Source organism: Aulostomus chinensis, chromosome 21 (genome assembly GCF_037954235.1).
Source record: "Aulostomus chinensis isolate RoL2024-O1b breed Wild chromosome 21, RoL_Achi_v1.0, whole genome shotgun sequence".
In the NCBI taxonomy this organism is placed as follows: Eukaryota; Metazoa; Chordata; class Actinopteri; order Syngnathiformes; family Aulostomidae; genus Aulostomus; species Aulostomus chinensis.
This window is the reverse complement of record NC_141340.1, coordinates 15316227-15330879: the sequence shown is the minus strand read 5'-3', so window position 1 is coordinate 15330879 and position 14653 is coordinate 15316227. Positions and strand designations below refer to the sequence as shown.

The 14653-nt window shown below is 44.9% G+C and overlaps 1 protein-coding gene across 3 annotated transcripts; it reads right to left on the bottom strand.

The window, feature by feature from the left end:
- Positions 1-3281: 3281 nt before the first annotated feature.
- anks6 (ankyrin repeat and sterile alpha motif domain containing 6) lies at positions 3282-14037 on the bottom strand. Of its 3 annotated transcripts, none has more exons than XM_086191242.1 (18): positions 13907-14037; positions 12322-12540; positions 12012-12210; positions 11736-11886; positions 10384-10428; positions 10046-10250; positions 8597-8703; positions 8066-8217; positions 7449-7686; positions 7298-7347; positions 6509-6703; positions 6256-6418; positions 5952-6172; positions 5572-5764; positions 5394-5461; positions 5158-5274; positions 4863-4959; positions 3282-3871 (listed from the first exon to the last, which is right to left on the bottom strand). In XM_086191242.1, exons 2-18 carry the CDS (start codon positions 12450-12452, stop codon positions 3822-3824), a joined length of 2382 nt encoding a protein of 793 aa, XP_086047368.1. In that variant the 5' UTR covers positions 12453-12540; positions 13907-14037; the 3' UTR covers positions 3282-3821. The 3 variants fall into 3 exon arrangements, with proteins under 3 accessions (XP_086047368.1, XP_086047367.1, XP_086047369.1); XM_086191241.1 differs by lacking the exon at positions 13907-14037 and adding an exon at positions 13251-13874; XM_086191243.1 differs by lacking the exon at positions 13907-14037 and adding an exon at positions 13781-13844.
- Positions 14038-14653: the final 616 nt, after the last annotated feature.

The window sequence follows — 14653 nt, the reverse complement described above, 5'->3', positions numbered from 1 at the left end:
CTTTTCTTTATATGGAAAGCCGTGGAACCGTGCTGTTCTTTTTGCCGTCAGACAGAAGTAAATGACTTGGATGTTGCTGCTAGCTGCTTGGGTGAGTTTAACCCTAACCTGTTGTAGGTCATAGGCACCTGCAGACAGCTTTAATGCAAAAGTCCTGGTAATCCAACTCCAAGTGCAAGAAATCTTTATATACAGGATGTCTTTGAGTATTTCAACAGCCGTGCATCAAACGACTTGCCCCCAATGCCGGGGTTGAGGGTCAAGTGTCTAAGGGTTTATGGTCTGAGATGACAGTGCTTGCAAGATAACAGGCATGTTTCTAGATAGCTTTGATGATGTCTGTGTGTGTATTAATCAGAGCAGTCAGAGATCGACGATGACAGAGAACGGTCACACAAGCGACGGGCAGCGACGTAGATAAACAGGTGGCAACTGCAGGCACGAGAGGGAGGAGCATGCAGGAGTAATGTCAGCTGTAAATCTGAGATCAAAGTAAGGGATTCAAGTCCGAACCACAACATCAGAGTAAGAACTCTTAGACCAAGGTCAGAGATTAGTCTGTGAGGTTTGCTACATCACCAAACCCACGGCCTCTTTCAAATGTACAATACATGAAAGAAAGCATCGTGTAGTGTCCAAGGTTTACGCTCTTTTGGTTTCTTTTAATCAATGATTTCCCACGACCTTTGACTCGTCCTAGTTTTTTATGTGACAGTCACACAGACCGTCTCTCTTAAGATGTTTATTATAATGTTCAAAGGACTTTGTCTTTATATGAAAATGAGTGTCGCATGGCTGCTCAGCGCGTCACGGAAACCCCACACAACGCAGCCATTCTACTCCTCCAACTGTTCCTTGTTCTCAGCTATCGCTCTTATCTCTTTAGTGGCTTTTGAATTTTTCAAGTATATGAAATGTGGTTTCATCCCTTTGATTTATGTCTCCATTAATAATAAATACTCAGCAGAACAGGATACAGCGTATCTCTAGCCACATGGCTTGTATGATTAATGTGCTGTAACGTTGGCATGACAGCTCCTTCACACGATCTAGGAAACCTAACACCCGACTCTCACCACTGTCTGGAACAAGGGGTCGAGCCAGGGGAATCTTGGCATCCATAGGGAGGACGAGGGCGAGGGGGCAAAAGGAGAAAGAGATGTAACCTAAAAGCTGTGGTCAACTCCAGCTCCCGAGGATTCCCAGTAGAGCTTGATTTCTATCCTGTTAGGGAGTTTAATGAATTCAGTTGTCCCTTAATATTCAGTCCAAACCGCTAACAATACGATGGCTCTCATTTATGCAGAGTTCCCCGCCTTTGTACACTTGACGGTAAAGTGCACAGCATCTCTGTCTGAGAATCCCTCATATAAATGTTGCAACACCACCAAGAGTAGGAGGGCTTTTGCTGCTGGAGTTCAAATTTTTCCACAATGAAACCCTAGAGTTACAGGCAGAAGAGTGAAAAGGCTTTGTCTGAGTTGGGTTGAATTTAAAATGCCTTTTTGGGTGTGATTGTGGCAAATATAAGAGAGGGAAGATTAATTAGTAGACAATACATGACAAATATACAAGTGGACAATGTTAAATTATCGTGAAGAATAAGTTCAGAACAGCCGTAGCCGTAGAGTCAACATCTAGAAAGATTTATTCGATGTGAAGAATCCTGGAAAAGAATCCTCCACCCAGACAGCGTAGTTTTGCATTTCAAGAACTCACAAATGTTCACAGGAACTCCAAGCGTGACCAGTTGGTCTTTTCGGCTGAACTGACTCACTCACTCAACCGCACCTCCACGCGATCAACATTCCCTCCAAACTGTTGTAAGTTATTCATAGTTTAAATCAACGCGCGTGTGGATTACTGAGCACAGAGCTGGATAACGAACCTGGACTGGCAGGAGACGCTCGCAAGAGTTGGTAAACAAACTTATTTGGGCAGTTTTTTGTTTCGTTTTTTTTTTTGTTGCATTTGTTAGCCGCCAGTCGCTTTAAGTTAAATGTGTGTTGCTGGCTCTTTCTGCATTCTGGAGTTACAAAGAAGTGATGCAGGACATAAAAATATCCTCTTGAGCTCAAGACGACAAGGAAAAAAACAATTCATATAATATTGTTTAAATGATCAATATTTGTTCCTCAGTGGGGACAAGGTGGTGGTGCAGTGGTCAGCACTGTCTCCTCACAGCAAGAAGGTTCTGGGTTCCAGTCCCAGCTCCAGCACAGGATCTTTCTGTGTGAGTCTCCATGTTCTCCCTGTTCCTGTGTGGGTTCTCTCTGGTACTCCAGCTTCCTCCCACAGTCCAAAGACATCAAGAGGGGACGAGGCTGATTGATACTCTAAATTGACCGTAGGTGTGACTGTGAGTGTGAATGGTTGTCTGTCTCTATGTGTTGGTCCTGTGATGGACTGGTGACCTGTCCAGAGTGAACCCTGCCTCTCGCCTGAAGGCAGCTGGGATAGGCTCCCCATCACAGTGATTTCAGTAATTTTAGAAACTACAAGATCAAACCTGTATGTGTCACAGAAACTATTCAAAAATTATAACTAATAATCAAATCATTCAACATAAAATATGAACATATGATTAAAGGCTTCTTTTTTTGTCCCAAGATGGAGCATTTTAACATGAAAGCAATGACTATATTGGGAGTTCACAGGGATATAATGACATGGCGTGTGTGTGTGTGTGTGTGTGTGTGTGTGTGTGTGTGTGTGTGTGAGTGTGTATATATACTGTATATACAACTTCACCACAGGTCAGTGACGCTGGTGATTTATTGGGTAAACAGTAGGTGACTGCCATCTTGTGGAAGGATCTGGACCTGAACGCTGCTGTCACTATCAGGAGGTTCCAGCAGCAGCAGCAGGTGACGCAGCACTTCAGGTTTATTTCAGCCTGAACACGTTTCACACACATTACACCACACGCAGGTGCTCCCCTCTGCATGCAGGACATCCTCTCCCACCATTTATATTCACAATTCCAATCTCACCCATCCTGAGCACCACCACGACCCATGCTTTGAATTTACGACACGGAGCTGAGATTTGGGAGTGATGTAGCACTCCCTCTGTCTACAAGCTGACCAACCATTTAATGTCAGAACCAGATGCAAAAACACAGAACAGGCCCAGTGGAAACTATTGCTCAGTTCACTTTTTTAAACTAAATTTATACGGGCCTGGGCTCATAAAAGGCTCCTAAAATGTTTTTGCCAACAACCTTTCATGTCAAATTCAATAAGATATTAAAGAGAAGAAAGAAAGCCCATATTGCATCATCATAATGTTTATTTATTAACCAGTCCAGACTAAAAGCCATCTGCTCCCATAGTGGTCCATAAGTTCAAGACATAAAAAACATTAGTAAGACTTGGAAGTTGCTTTTCCATTTGCTTTCATTGCAACCTTTTAGTCGTTGCAACTATTTTAAAGTCTCAGTCACAGTCTCACTCACAAATACCAATTTTATTCATGTACATATGTTTTAGTGCATATGTTGCTGTACCTCACATTCATTCAATTCAAATATAAGCTCTTCTTCTCTCCCTTTTCTCTTCATATTCACTTTTCTGCGATGTCTCTGTTGGATGTGGAACTGCGTTGCCAGGGCAAACAGGATGATCTGCCGTTTGTCAAATGCTTTGTCCAATTGCAGCAGGCGGTCTCCGCCCCACCTCTCACCGCTTCCACAGGAGGAACACCTCGTTAGTCCTGGGGGGGGTCCCGTAGAGGCAGCTGACCAGGTTCTTGCACTGACACCTCTGGGTCACCAGCAGTCTGATCTGATTGCACGTTCTTCCTGGAAGAGGCCTGGCGGGTTACCTCTTGTTGGAGGAACGAACCTGATGTCTCATCCAGTTCGTGGGGGCTGATGAAGACGGACAGGGAGAGATTAACAGTCTTTACATGTGCTTGCTTCAGCGTCTCCTTCAGAGCTTGTAACATTCTGAGGGAAGAGTTCTGGTACAAACACTTCATCACGGCAATAAATGTAGACAGATACACACATCATTCCTTGTTTGCTTTAATTGTACAAAAATGTCACTTGGGGTTTAACGTGGGGGTCATGGAGCGTATTGAGTTCCTGGCATCCCGTTTGCCTTGGCAACTGTTCCTGCAAGACTTCAGCGGGATTTGGATCCACAGGGTACATAAACACTATTCCCTGCTCCCTGTTCAAGGAATGTCAGCAAAGGGAACTTTCATTTCCTCCGTTCGAAAAGAAAAAAAACCCTGCAATGTCACATTGCTTACCCTGTTAGTTACCATGGTAACGCAAACACCTGGCATGATGGATGCTGTTGTTAACTGCTAGCATATTTAGCACAGCTAACATTAGCCACGACAACTTCAGTTTCGCTTCTCAATTTGCTAGGCTGCGCAAATCAAACTACTGTTTGTTCAGCCCTCTAAAAAAAATACAAAATCACAGCTAGCTGGTCTTAACTTTGTTTTTGAAGTATCTTCAGAATTCGTGGGGTCACAAAACGTACAAGCAATGCCCACTGCTCTTGTCAAGAGCTCACGTGACATGTTACGAACCCCAAATCTCCTTGCAAATCCTTGCATTTTAAGAGTCTGAGACCAGCAAATGTTTGGACATGTAAGCCTGGGAAAAAGACTGAACCAATGAATCAATAATCCAAATAGTTGATTCATTTTCATTTGAGCAACTCATCGATTAGCACCTGAGCTGGCGATGAAAGTCAATCAAGAAGCCGACGGAGCTCGAGTCATTTGTGGACATGTGATGCTCCTGTGAGGCGTCCAGACTGATGGGAATCCTGTTCACCAACTTGTGGGAATTGTGAGTGTATTCCTCAAAATGTTGAGCTACATGTTTGGAATTCTACACTCACAGCAGGGTTGTCCTTGGTGTCTCGGGTTACTGGCGCTGCTTCCGAACGATGACTGGAAGTTGTGGATGGTCTCTTGAAGGATCTGCCTTTCTCGACCCTGATGAACAGCAACAATCCTTTGTTAGACATCAACAACACTTTCAGGCCAAAATGAAAAACAATGAATTTTCGTCTTTGTTCGAAGGTATTTTGCTTTTGAATCACAATCGGAACATTTTATTTATTTATTTATAAACCCTTGGCTTCTAAAAGTAGAAAGACTATAAATTAAGTTTCCAGAGTGAAGCAAATGCACCTTTCCAGCGTTGAGCTCTGAAATGGCGGCCAAGATCTGTTGTCTGGGTCCATCTGTTTTAATGCCCAGCTCCCTCAGGTCTCCATCTGTTAGAGTCAGGAAAGCCTCCATGTCCACCTAATGGAATACATTACAAACGGGTCTATATCAAACTTGTGTGATGGATAAAATTTCTAAATAAAAAGATATTTAATAGAAAATTTTGGAAATCCCCTCAGACAGAAAAGAAAAGGTACCTCCTGTTCCTCAAAGATTGGCTGATATTTTTCCAGGGACAGTTTCTTCAAAATACTTGACAATTCATCTACATGACAAGAAGATGAAAACATACACTATGATGGAGAAAATCTCTTGAGGACCAAATTGGTGAGTGGAGACGAGGCCGGCGCTCGCGTGTTAAGGTGGGCTTGGTACCTTCATCTGTGATGGTTCCACTGCTAGAGCCCCCACTGCTCTTGGAGCGAGGATGAGAAGAGGCTGAGGATAAGGAGTCTCCTGGCCCGGCAGGAGGCTTGGGTGTGGGGGAAGGAGACGGGGTTAGAGTGGGCGACGTGCTCTTGGAGGTGGAGGAATTCCCTGACTGAGGTCTCCTCTTCAATTCAATCTTCTACAAACAATGCAGAAGGATATTAGCAGCGGCTTGCTGACGTGACAGACCTCCTGATATGAAGGATTGAGCCTCCATATGTGTAATAAATGCTGCTGCTTCAACTGAGAGCTGTTTTCGTCTCTCTTTCATCTATAAAAACGGACTGATAATGGCTGACACAACACAGCACTAGCAGCCCACGTACCCTTCTGGACGGGACATCAGAGGCGACCAGGCTGGGGTGTGAGTGGATGTCGGGGAGGCTGATAGCGGGCAGGGGCAGCCCAGAGGCTGGGGCTGGAACTGGAGTTGGACTCTGATTCTGTCTGGGCAGTTTCTCTGGAGCCTGATTCTTTAAATCCATCAAGCCAGCAGCCCTCTTCCTCTGGGCTGCTATCTGGGAGAGGACACTGTCTGCACTGCCCCCTGGTGGAAGGAAGAGGAAAGAGGCTGCAACATATTGTGGATACCACATAATAGTACAGTACTTTTTGTTTTTGGTGTATAACCTGAGCGGTTGTGAGAGTCTCGGTTGATGCCTGCCACTCCATTGGAGCCTCCTGAGGAGTGGGGTGAGTGGTAGTGTCCAGAGTTGGACGGCGACGAGGACGAGGGCCCCTTGGGGATGGTGGGAAACTTCATGGACCTACTAACCACTCGACTGATGGATGTCTGATGAAGAATACAGAGAAAACCTTCAGGTATATCTTTCATTGACACACACTTTTCCCTTCATGTCTTGTCTCACACACTCAAACACACAATATCAGAGTTCCCGCTGCTGTTTAGCTTCCTCTGGGGTGGCATGGGCAGCCGGGGGGGTTCACTCTTGCCCTCCCTGAGGAGACGTGAACGGTCTGAGTTCCACGGTTCAAAGTTCGATGGAGGCAGGAAGGGAGGGATGACTGCTTTCAGCTTGTCATTGGGTAGTCGGGTCAGGGGGGCACCACTTCGAAGCTAGAAGACAGAAAGCTGTTGAGGTGTTGCATTCCACTTGAACTCAGAAGTCTGTATTTCTGACCTCGACGGAAATTTCAACTGAGGTCAAACTTCCTACTCGGATACTCAGAAATACCCGACGAAGCCCGAGATCACAATTCAGAATGGCCGCTCGTGAGAACACGCTGACAATACACGGATTTTAGCACTTTTGTGTTTAGTTCTGTCACATAAAGCCAGTCAGAAACATTCGACCTGAAGATGTGTTGCTACTACATTTACATGCACAAAACACAACCCAGAATACTTCAAGTAAGTGCTTTTGCTCAGAACTGAGATGAAATGCTGAGATGTACTGCTAATTTAAGTACTTCTTTACTTTTTGTTATTATCTGATTTCATTCTACTTGAATCATATTTTTATATACAGTATATCAAAGAAGATGGGCTGCTGGTGAAGGACCACTGGACGGGAGCCCGAGCTGAGGGCGTTTTTGGATCAATGCAAACGGTTCAGTTTAACCTTTTCTATTCTACAGATTTCTATAATCTTTGAATGTAAACGTGCCCCCAGCCCCTGTGCTTCCCTGGTAGCTCACTAACTGTTCCTACCATCGTGGTTATAAGAGAGTCCTTCTTCTCTGAAGATGTCCTGCAAAGACCTGGAAGAGGAAAGTGACATCATTCACATATTTCTCTACACGCGCACGCGAGCTATAAAAGCGTCTGTCCTTTCGGAACTCTCAGTGTCTCTTTGGCTCACCGTTGTCTTTGCTCTTGACTGCCCAGGCGGTGTTGACGTCGCTCCCTCCCAGGACGGGGGTCGGCGCCAGCGCGCCATTAGACGTGCCAGCAGTCTTCATATTCGCCTTCATTGTAGCATCCAGTAAAGTCTCTGCATCATCAGGAAACGGAGCCAGGCGATTGGACGAAGGGCCGTGCCTCAGCGTGTGAGTCAGCTTGAGCCGCCGGAACCGATTTGACATTCGACTCCACCAGGACTGTAAGAGGGTCGGTGGCAGACTTCTGTCATTAGACATCATCATTTTCTTCGATGACCTTTTTATTAAATAATAAGTACATGATTTATACACACACTACACGCTACCATACTGGTTACTTATATGTACGCTGGGAAAAAGGAACAGAAATGTTTATGCGTGCTGAATTAATTGACCTTACACTTAAAAACAACGGAGGTACGTGTGGAGTTTCGATAAATCTATAAAGTTGTTGCGTCTTGGAATTTCTATTCAGTGTTTGCTCCGAATTTAAGAAATTAACATTTTTAGATTCAAAAATACAAGAAAATATGTAGTTACATTTTTTTTTTTAACAACAACTGACTTTAATAAGAACCTGCTATAAGGAGAAACCCACCTTTAGACCTCCTTTGTCATCCGGCGGCACAGGAACGTTGTTGAGGGAGGGTCTGCTCTTGGAGCGTCTCACTGAGGCTCGGCCGCGGTGTTTGGACTTGTCCTTGTCCACTTGCATGCACACTGATGCCAAGAGACGCACCAACTCAGTGTCTGACAAAATCAATAGTGAAAAACAAGAATTTACTGAGTTAAGGGTTGAAACACGTCACAAAAACTCCAGACTGTGCTAATCATGACAAAAATCCTCCATCACTGCAGACGTTAAACTCTTTATCCGTCTTCTTTGGAGAATAAATCCACGTAACTGACATCTCACACATCTTGTAAAAGACAGGATTTCTTTAAAATACATTTTTGATAAGTAGTTTCTGAAACTTCATTGATCGATGTTTCAGAAGTATTTCTATCCACTTTCCATCATCCTCTAAATTACGTAGTTAAATAACTTCCTGGAATATTTTTCAAATATTGGAGTGTCACATTCCATTTGTTGGCATGCGCCGCATAGCAGAACAAAGGGGGGGGGTACCTGGGTCGTTCAGCAGCATGACCAGGTCAAAGGCCGTGTATCCATTCTTTGCGCGAAGGTTGACATCAGCCCCCTGACCCAACAGGTACTTGACGATGTCTTTATTTCTAGAAAGAGGGAGACAGAGAGGAAGAGTGTTCAAGGATCAGTCACGACTTCTGCCGGCATACAACATCCATCCATCCATTTTCTACTGCTCATCGTGTTAAGGGTCATGTGGGCTGGAGCCTATCCCAGCAGACTTCAAGCGAGAGGTGGGGTTCACCCTGGACAGGTCACCAGTCCATCACAGGACCAACACATAGAGACAGACAACCATTCACACTCACAGTCACACCTACGGTCAATTTAGAGTATCAATCAGCCTCGTCCCCTCTTGATGTCTTTGGACTGTGGGAGGAAGCTGGAGTACCAGAGAGAACCCACGCAGGAACAGGGAGAACATGGAGACTCACACAGAAAGATCCCGTGCTGGAGCCGGGACTGGAACCTGGAACCTTCTTGCTGTGAGGGGACAGTGCTGACCACTGCACCACCGTGCTACCATACCAAACCTATTCGACTGGCGACCTGTGGGCCAACACCCACCCGCCGATCAGTTCTTTTTACAAACGCATTTGACCGTCTCCCAGGAACCAATGATTGCTTGACACCCAGCTCACTTCACATTTAAAACCTGGAGAATCATCTGAGACATTCTTGCTCTCTCCTCCGAACCAACAGAACAGGCACGTATAATAGAAACGAGATATTTTCTCCTTTTGAAAGGAGCCAGATCTTCAGGAGTTGTTCATTTTGGGAGCTGTTCAAAAGAGCTTGCAGCCTACTCCTCAGCTCACGCCAGTCCTTTCCCACTAAACTGGTGCGGATTTTTGAACCAGTGCCCCTCCAAGACTTGTGTCACATGCAGGTCCCGCATGTTCATCACTCAGGGGTCTCACCGTGTTTCAGGCAGCGAGGAGAGGGAGAGGAGGGGGAGAGGAGGGGGAGAGGAGGGGGAGAGGGAGACTGTGAGCTGTGGACCTGATGTCAGGGTTTAGAACGGTTTCATTTTGGGTGAGAACACGCAGAACAGTTCCAAATAAGGTTTGCGAACAAGCACCGAAGCCGTTCCCTGTCGGCGGGAAAGGCCCACGTGTGTGCGAGGGTTGAGGATGTAATTCTGAACAAGAACGATAATAATAAATATTGAGGAAATACGCTGGATAAGAAATGTCGGGATTAGACAAATGATAATCCCAAATGGCTTTCATGATGTGCTGTAGAATTACTTAATTTCAGGGTCCGTATCACAGCTTGTGTTGCCAAGGAAATGGTCTTATTTGAAGGATAGCCATCCATCTTGTTTTAAATTTAAAACATGGCTACTTCTGAAATGAAATCAGTGTGCTGAGCTTGCTGATGTGTTTATGAGTTTAGCCTAAAGTCATCAGCAGCTCCTGTGCGTACCCGTGGTAGGTGGCCTGCATCAGAGCCGTCCACCCATGGACGCCGTCTTGTTTGTCAATTTCAGCATTCTTCTCCACCATCAGCTGCACCACTTCTAACTGACCGCTGACTGCTGCCATCATGAGAGGTGATGCTCCCTCCTGATTGGAGGAATTCACCTGAGAGGGATCCTCCTCCAAGATCTCTTTGACGAGCTGGGGGTTTCCTGAGGAGCATCAACACAAACGCGCACGCTGGTAAGGACATGCATGTTCTACTGCGTGTGTATTCTTCTACCATGGAAAAACCTGCTGATCTTAAAAATAAAAAAGCAATATTTCTCTGTAAGAAGCACTCACCCAGCTTGAGGGCACTGAACACATCTGGTCTTCTTCTCTCATCATCTGTGAGGAAACGATCAAGACTGAGATACGTTTGAGGAAAACAGCCCAAATTTATCTGAACACATTCCAGCTTGGAATGGAACAAAATGCGAGATCTCTGCTCAGTTCCCAGCTCGAGATGTTTTTGACCTGAAAATGTTTTGGGAATATCACAAGCAACAGTCTGTCAACGTGACGGGGGGGGGGAGTTCTTCATCTGTTCCATGAATGTTCCTCTTAAATGTATCATAACATTCTCTAAGAACATTCCCAAAGCATCCTCAGCCTTATAGGAACAAAAGTCAAAAATGCACTTAGAGCTGGTCTTTAAATGTTGAGGCATTCGTTTGACATCAATGGACGCTCATTAGGACACGTGCATATAATGGTGACACTCATGGTTCCATTAAAAATTTACAACTACAGGTGATCAAAGCTAACAGGCATCAAAGGAGCCCAGTGTGTCAGATGATTCTTTTATGGAGGGAACCGGTTTCACTCTCACATCTGTGTTAACTGCAGCGAGTGTTTGGATTCATGTTGCGAAAACACACACACACACACACACACACACACACAAAACACCAGCACCAGGCAAGCTGCCACACACGAATCTCCTTCAACATGTCGCCTCATTTTGTTTCTTCTTCATCTCAGCTCCTTTGATGGATTCCATTACTGTTTAAATGGCCACTTGCACCAAAACCAACACTTATAACAACACATCTATCCTCTTTCATTCTACTATTTTCATTTTAATCATTCTAACCCGTGGGAATCCAGTGGCCTCACACAACCAGAACTTAGACCATGAGAGTGAATTTTCATTTTATTTGTTAACTCTAATTCCCTGCTTCATTTTTTCGGTTTAGAATCCGCCCTTAAACAAACTACCAGCCCTTTTTTTTTTTTCAAATCTGCTCTGCTGGATCTGGCAGCAACATTTTGAATCAGTTGAGGTTTGCTGAGATTTCATTGTGTTGGACGTGAAAGAAGTGCAAAGCAACAACAACAACAACAACAACATCCGAACAAGAAACATGATTGGACAGCAGAGTTGATCTGCTGATCAAAGTGGAGGTGATCATCAAAGGTGACAGCTGAGTTTCTGCAGGAGTTCAGAGATGCTGGATGAGAGGAAATGAGGTTCCCTGCTGAATCTGAGCCTACGATGATAACCTTGGAATTTTCTGGGTTTGATTGTAATAATTATAATGGTATCTGGTTACTGATATTTATGAAAAGATGTTGGGTGCAGTTTGCAGGACATTATCAGTGCTGTGTTCGCTTCGTTATCGTTGCAGCGATAAGAGAGGGGGAGGCCATACCAGTCTGGGGTCTGACGGTGGTGATGGAGTCCAGGTAGGCCTTCATGTCTCTCTGTTTTAGCTGCATGGCCAGTTCAAACGCTGTCTTGGCCAGAACATTGAGGCGGTCTGGGTCAGCGCCACGCTCCACCAGCTGCTGGGCCACAGCCACCTTCAAAACACACAACTTAACACACCAACTACTCTAGAAACTCAGAAGAAATAACACACTTGTATGTGCTGCACGCATTCACATCAAAACGATTCCTACAAGTTCCACCACTCATCATCCCGCACCTTCCCACAGAGGGTAGCCACCATCAGCGGACCCCAGCCAGTGGTCTTCTGGGAAAAGCTGATGTCAGAGCCCCACTCCAGCAGCAGACGCACTGTGGCCTCGTGGCCGTGCTGACACGCCACCATCAGAGCCGTGATGTCCATGAACTCTCGAACACCGCCTCCGCCGCAGCCCTCAGCGCCTCCGAAACCAGCAGCACTGTGGAGTGAAGAGCAGAGCCTTAAATAGAAGAGCCAGTCTAACACCTCACACGTTACTCGCCAGGTAACCTCAAAGAAATTGATTTTATTGGTGGTGTCACGCTCAGACCTGCAGCTGTTGTTGTTGTTTCCGTTGGAGACGGATTCTGCAGCCACAGCCAGATGATCGTAGTCGTCCACGTAGGCCCCGCTCTCCAGGAGAAGCTTGACTACGTGGGCGTGTCCTCCACGAGCGGCCATAGTTAGGACACTGGCACCCAGTCTGTTCCGCCCGTTGATATCTGCCCCGTTCTCTAAAAGGATGTGGGCGACAGTCAGGTGACCAAACCTAGATGGGGAGGTAGAAAATGAAAAGTTAAATCAGTTTGTTAGAAACGGTGGTAAAATCTACTTAAACGTGTCGAAACAAATGCATCAGATGTGTGTTTTTTAATCGATATTAACACATTTGATGGAATGTTGGATCCAATTCAGTCAAAAGTAGAACCTGAAAAAAAATATTCTGTTGCTTCCTTACCTACAAAAGTAAGCGCTGAAGAAGAAATTACAACTTTTTCTTTATATCACTTTGCATATTTGACAAGAACAAACAGACAATAAGACATGGTCATAACTATTATACAAGATCGGATTGCAACATAACCCCCCCCCCCCCCCCCCCCAAAAAAAAAGTACTGGCTTTTTATTTTACAGTATTTTAAGAGTAAACCAACCAGTCAGAACAACATCAGGTCATCTAAAGGCTCATAAAATAATGTTGGGAGAAGCTGAAGTTGCCTCACCAAACTCAAAGCAAGTTTAATTTGCTCATCAAGACTTGTGCGACGTTATTGTATTTATATAAAGAGGAACTTTAAATTGTGCAGTGGTGAAGTACATGGTAGTAATGATGGTAGTAATGATGGCAGTAATGATGGCAGTAATGATGAGGATTCTGACTTCTACCGGCTTCTAAAATGTGAAGGAATTCAACAGGACAGAAAACTAAAAGAATCCGATTTTATAATGTGACTTTACACGGAGCTCCAGCAGCCCCACCTAGCAGCCTGCATCAGCGGGGTCCAGCCGTAGTTGTTGCGGCTATCCACCGAGGCCCCCTTTCGTAGTAAAAACCGGACCAAGTTTTCGTGACCGCTGGCCGAGGCAAACTGCAGGCCGGTGTTGCCCTCCTCGTCCGTGCAGTCCACCGGTACCAAAGACAACATGTCCGCAGCGTTGCACTCCGACCCCGCTTCTGACCGCAGCCTGCTCTGCCGCCCGGACTCCTTGGAGGCTCCGGGCTCCAGGATGCCCCGGGCCGTCTCGTAGTCGCCCTCATCGCAGGCACGGAACAGCAGCAGCGAATTAGCGGACACACCGAAATTCATGTCCGCCTCCTCGATGCTACTCCCTCTCCATTCAACTCACGGACGGTAACGGTCCCAAACTTTTCCTCTATCACTCGGCGGCGGCCTGCGTTTGGAAATCATGACGCACAATAAAATAGTAACGCAAGAATGAACGCAGACTCGTCTCCTTCTTCCTCTCCTACACAACACCAGGGCGGTGTTTTCCAGCAACACACTCACAGCAAATCTGACTGACCGGGTTTCAGGAAAACAACTTTCGGGTAACCGGCTCAGTCCCGGTTCCGTTACTTGTTTGGGAATAAGACGAGCACCTTTCCAGCTGCAAAACTTAACTTCCGTTCTTACCTTTCAAAAGAAAAGTAGAAGACTTTTCGAGTTGTGTACGCACATGAGTTAAGTCTCTATCTATCTATCTATCTATCTATCTATCTATCTATCTATCTATCTATCTATCCATCTATCCATCTATCCATCTGTCTATCTGTCTATCTATCTATCTGTCTGTCTGTCTATCTATCTGTCTATCTGTCTATCACACACACGCACACAATATTATTTACTTTATTATTATATATCAATATATTTAACAATCTCAGGTCAAATTCATTTTCCGTATTTATTCACTGTCTCTTTACTATGTGCAGCACTTTTGTAATATCCCTGACTGTTAAATTCCTGTAAATTTGCACCTACACATCTTATATTTCTTGTATATATTTTAGCACCTTCTACATAACACGTTGTTCTTCTTTTTTCCTTGTGTTTTTTTTTCTAAGTTTATATTTTTTTAGGATAGGGTTTTATCGTTACAACTGACTCAGGATCACGCACAAGAATTCCAATGTACTTGTTTAAAATTGTTTTTGAACCTGTACAAATGGCAATAAACTCTAATTTAATCTAATCTAATCTAATGTAATATTAACTTCTATACCATCTACTCCTCACATAGTCTGCAGTGATGCCCCTAAAATACGAGTACCACCCCACTGTTACTGATAATGATCAGAATTATAATCAGAAGAAGAAGAAGAAGGACTTGGATAGAACTTTTTGCACAGTAAGCACGAATTGCTATACATACACCGCATA

Coding starts and splice junctions, on each gene's coding strand:
- anks6 (XM_086191241.1), bottom strand. CDS start 13,579: ATGAATTTCGGTGTGTCCGCTAATTCGCTGCTGCTGTTCCGTGCCTGC. Junction 8,218..8,596: donor CATGCTGCTGAACGACCCAG/GTACCCCCCCCC, acceptor TGATTTTGTCAG/ACACTGAGTTGGTGCGTCTC. Junction 5,765..5,951: donor CTGATGTCCCGTCCAGAAGG/GTACGTGGGCTG, acceptor CATTGTTTGTAG/AAGATTGAATTGAAGAGGAG.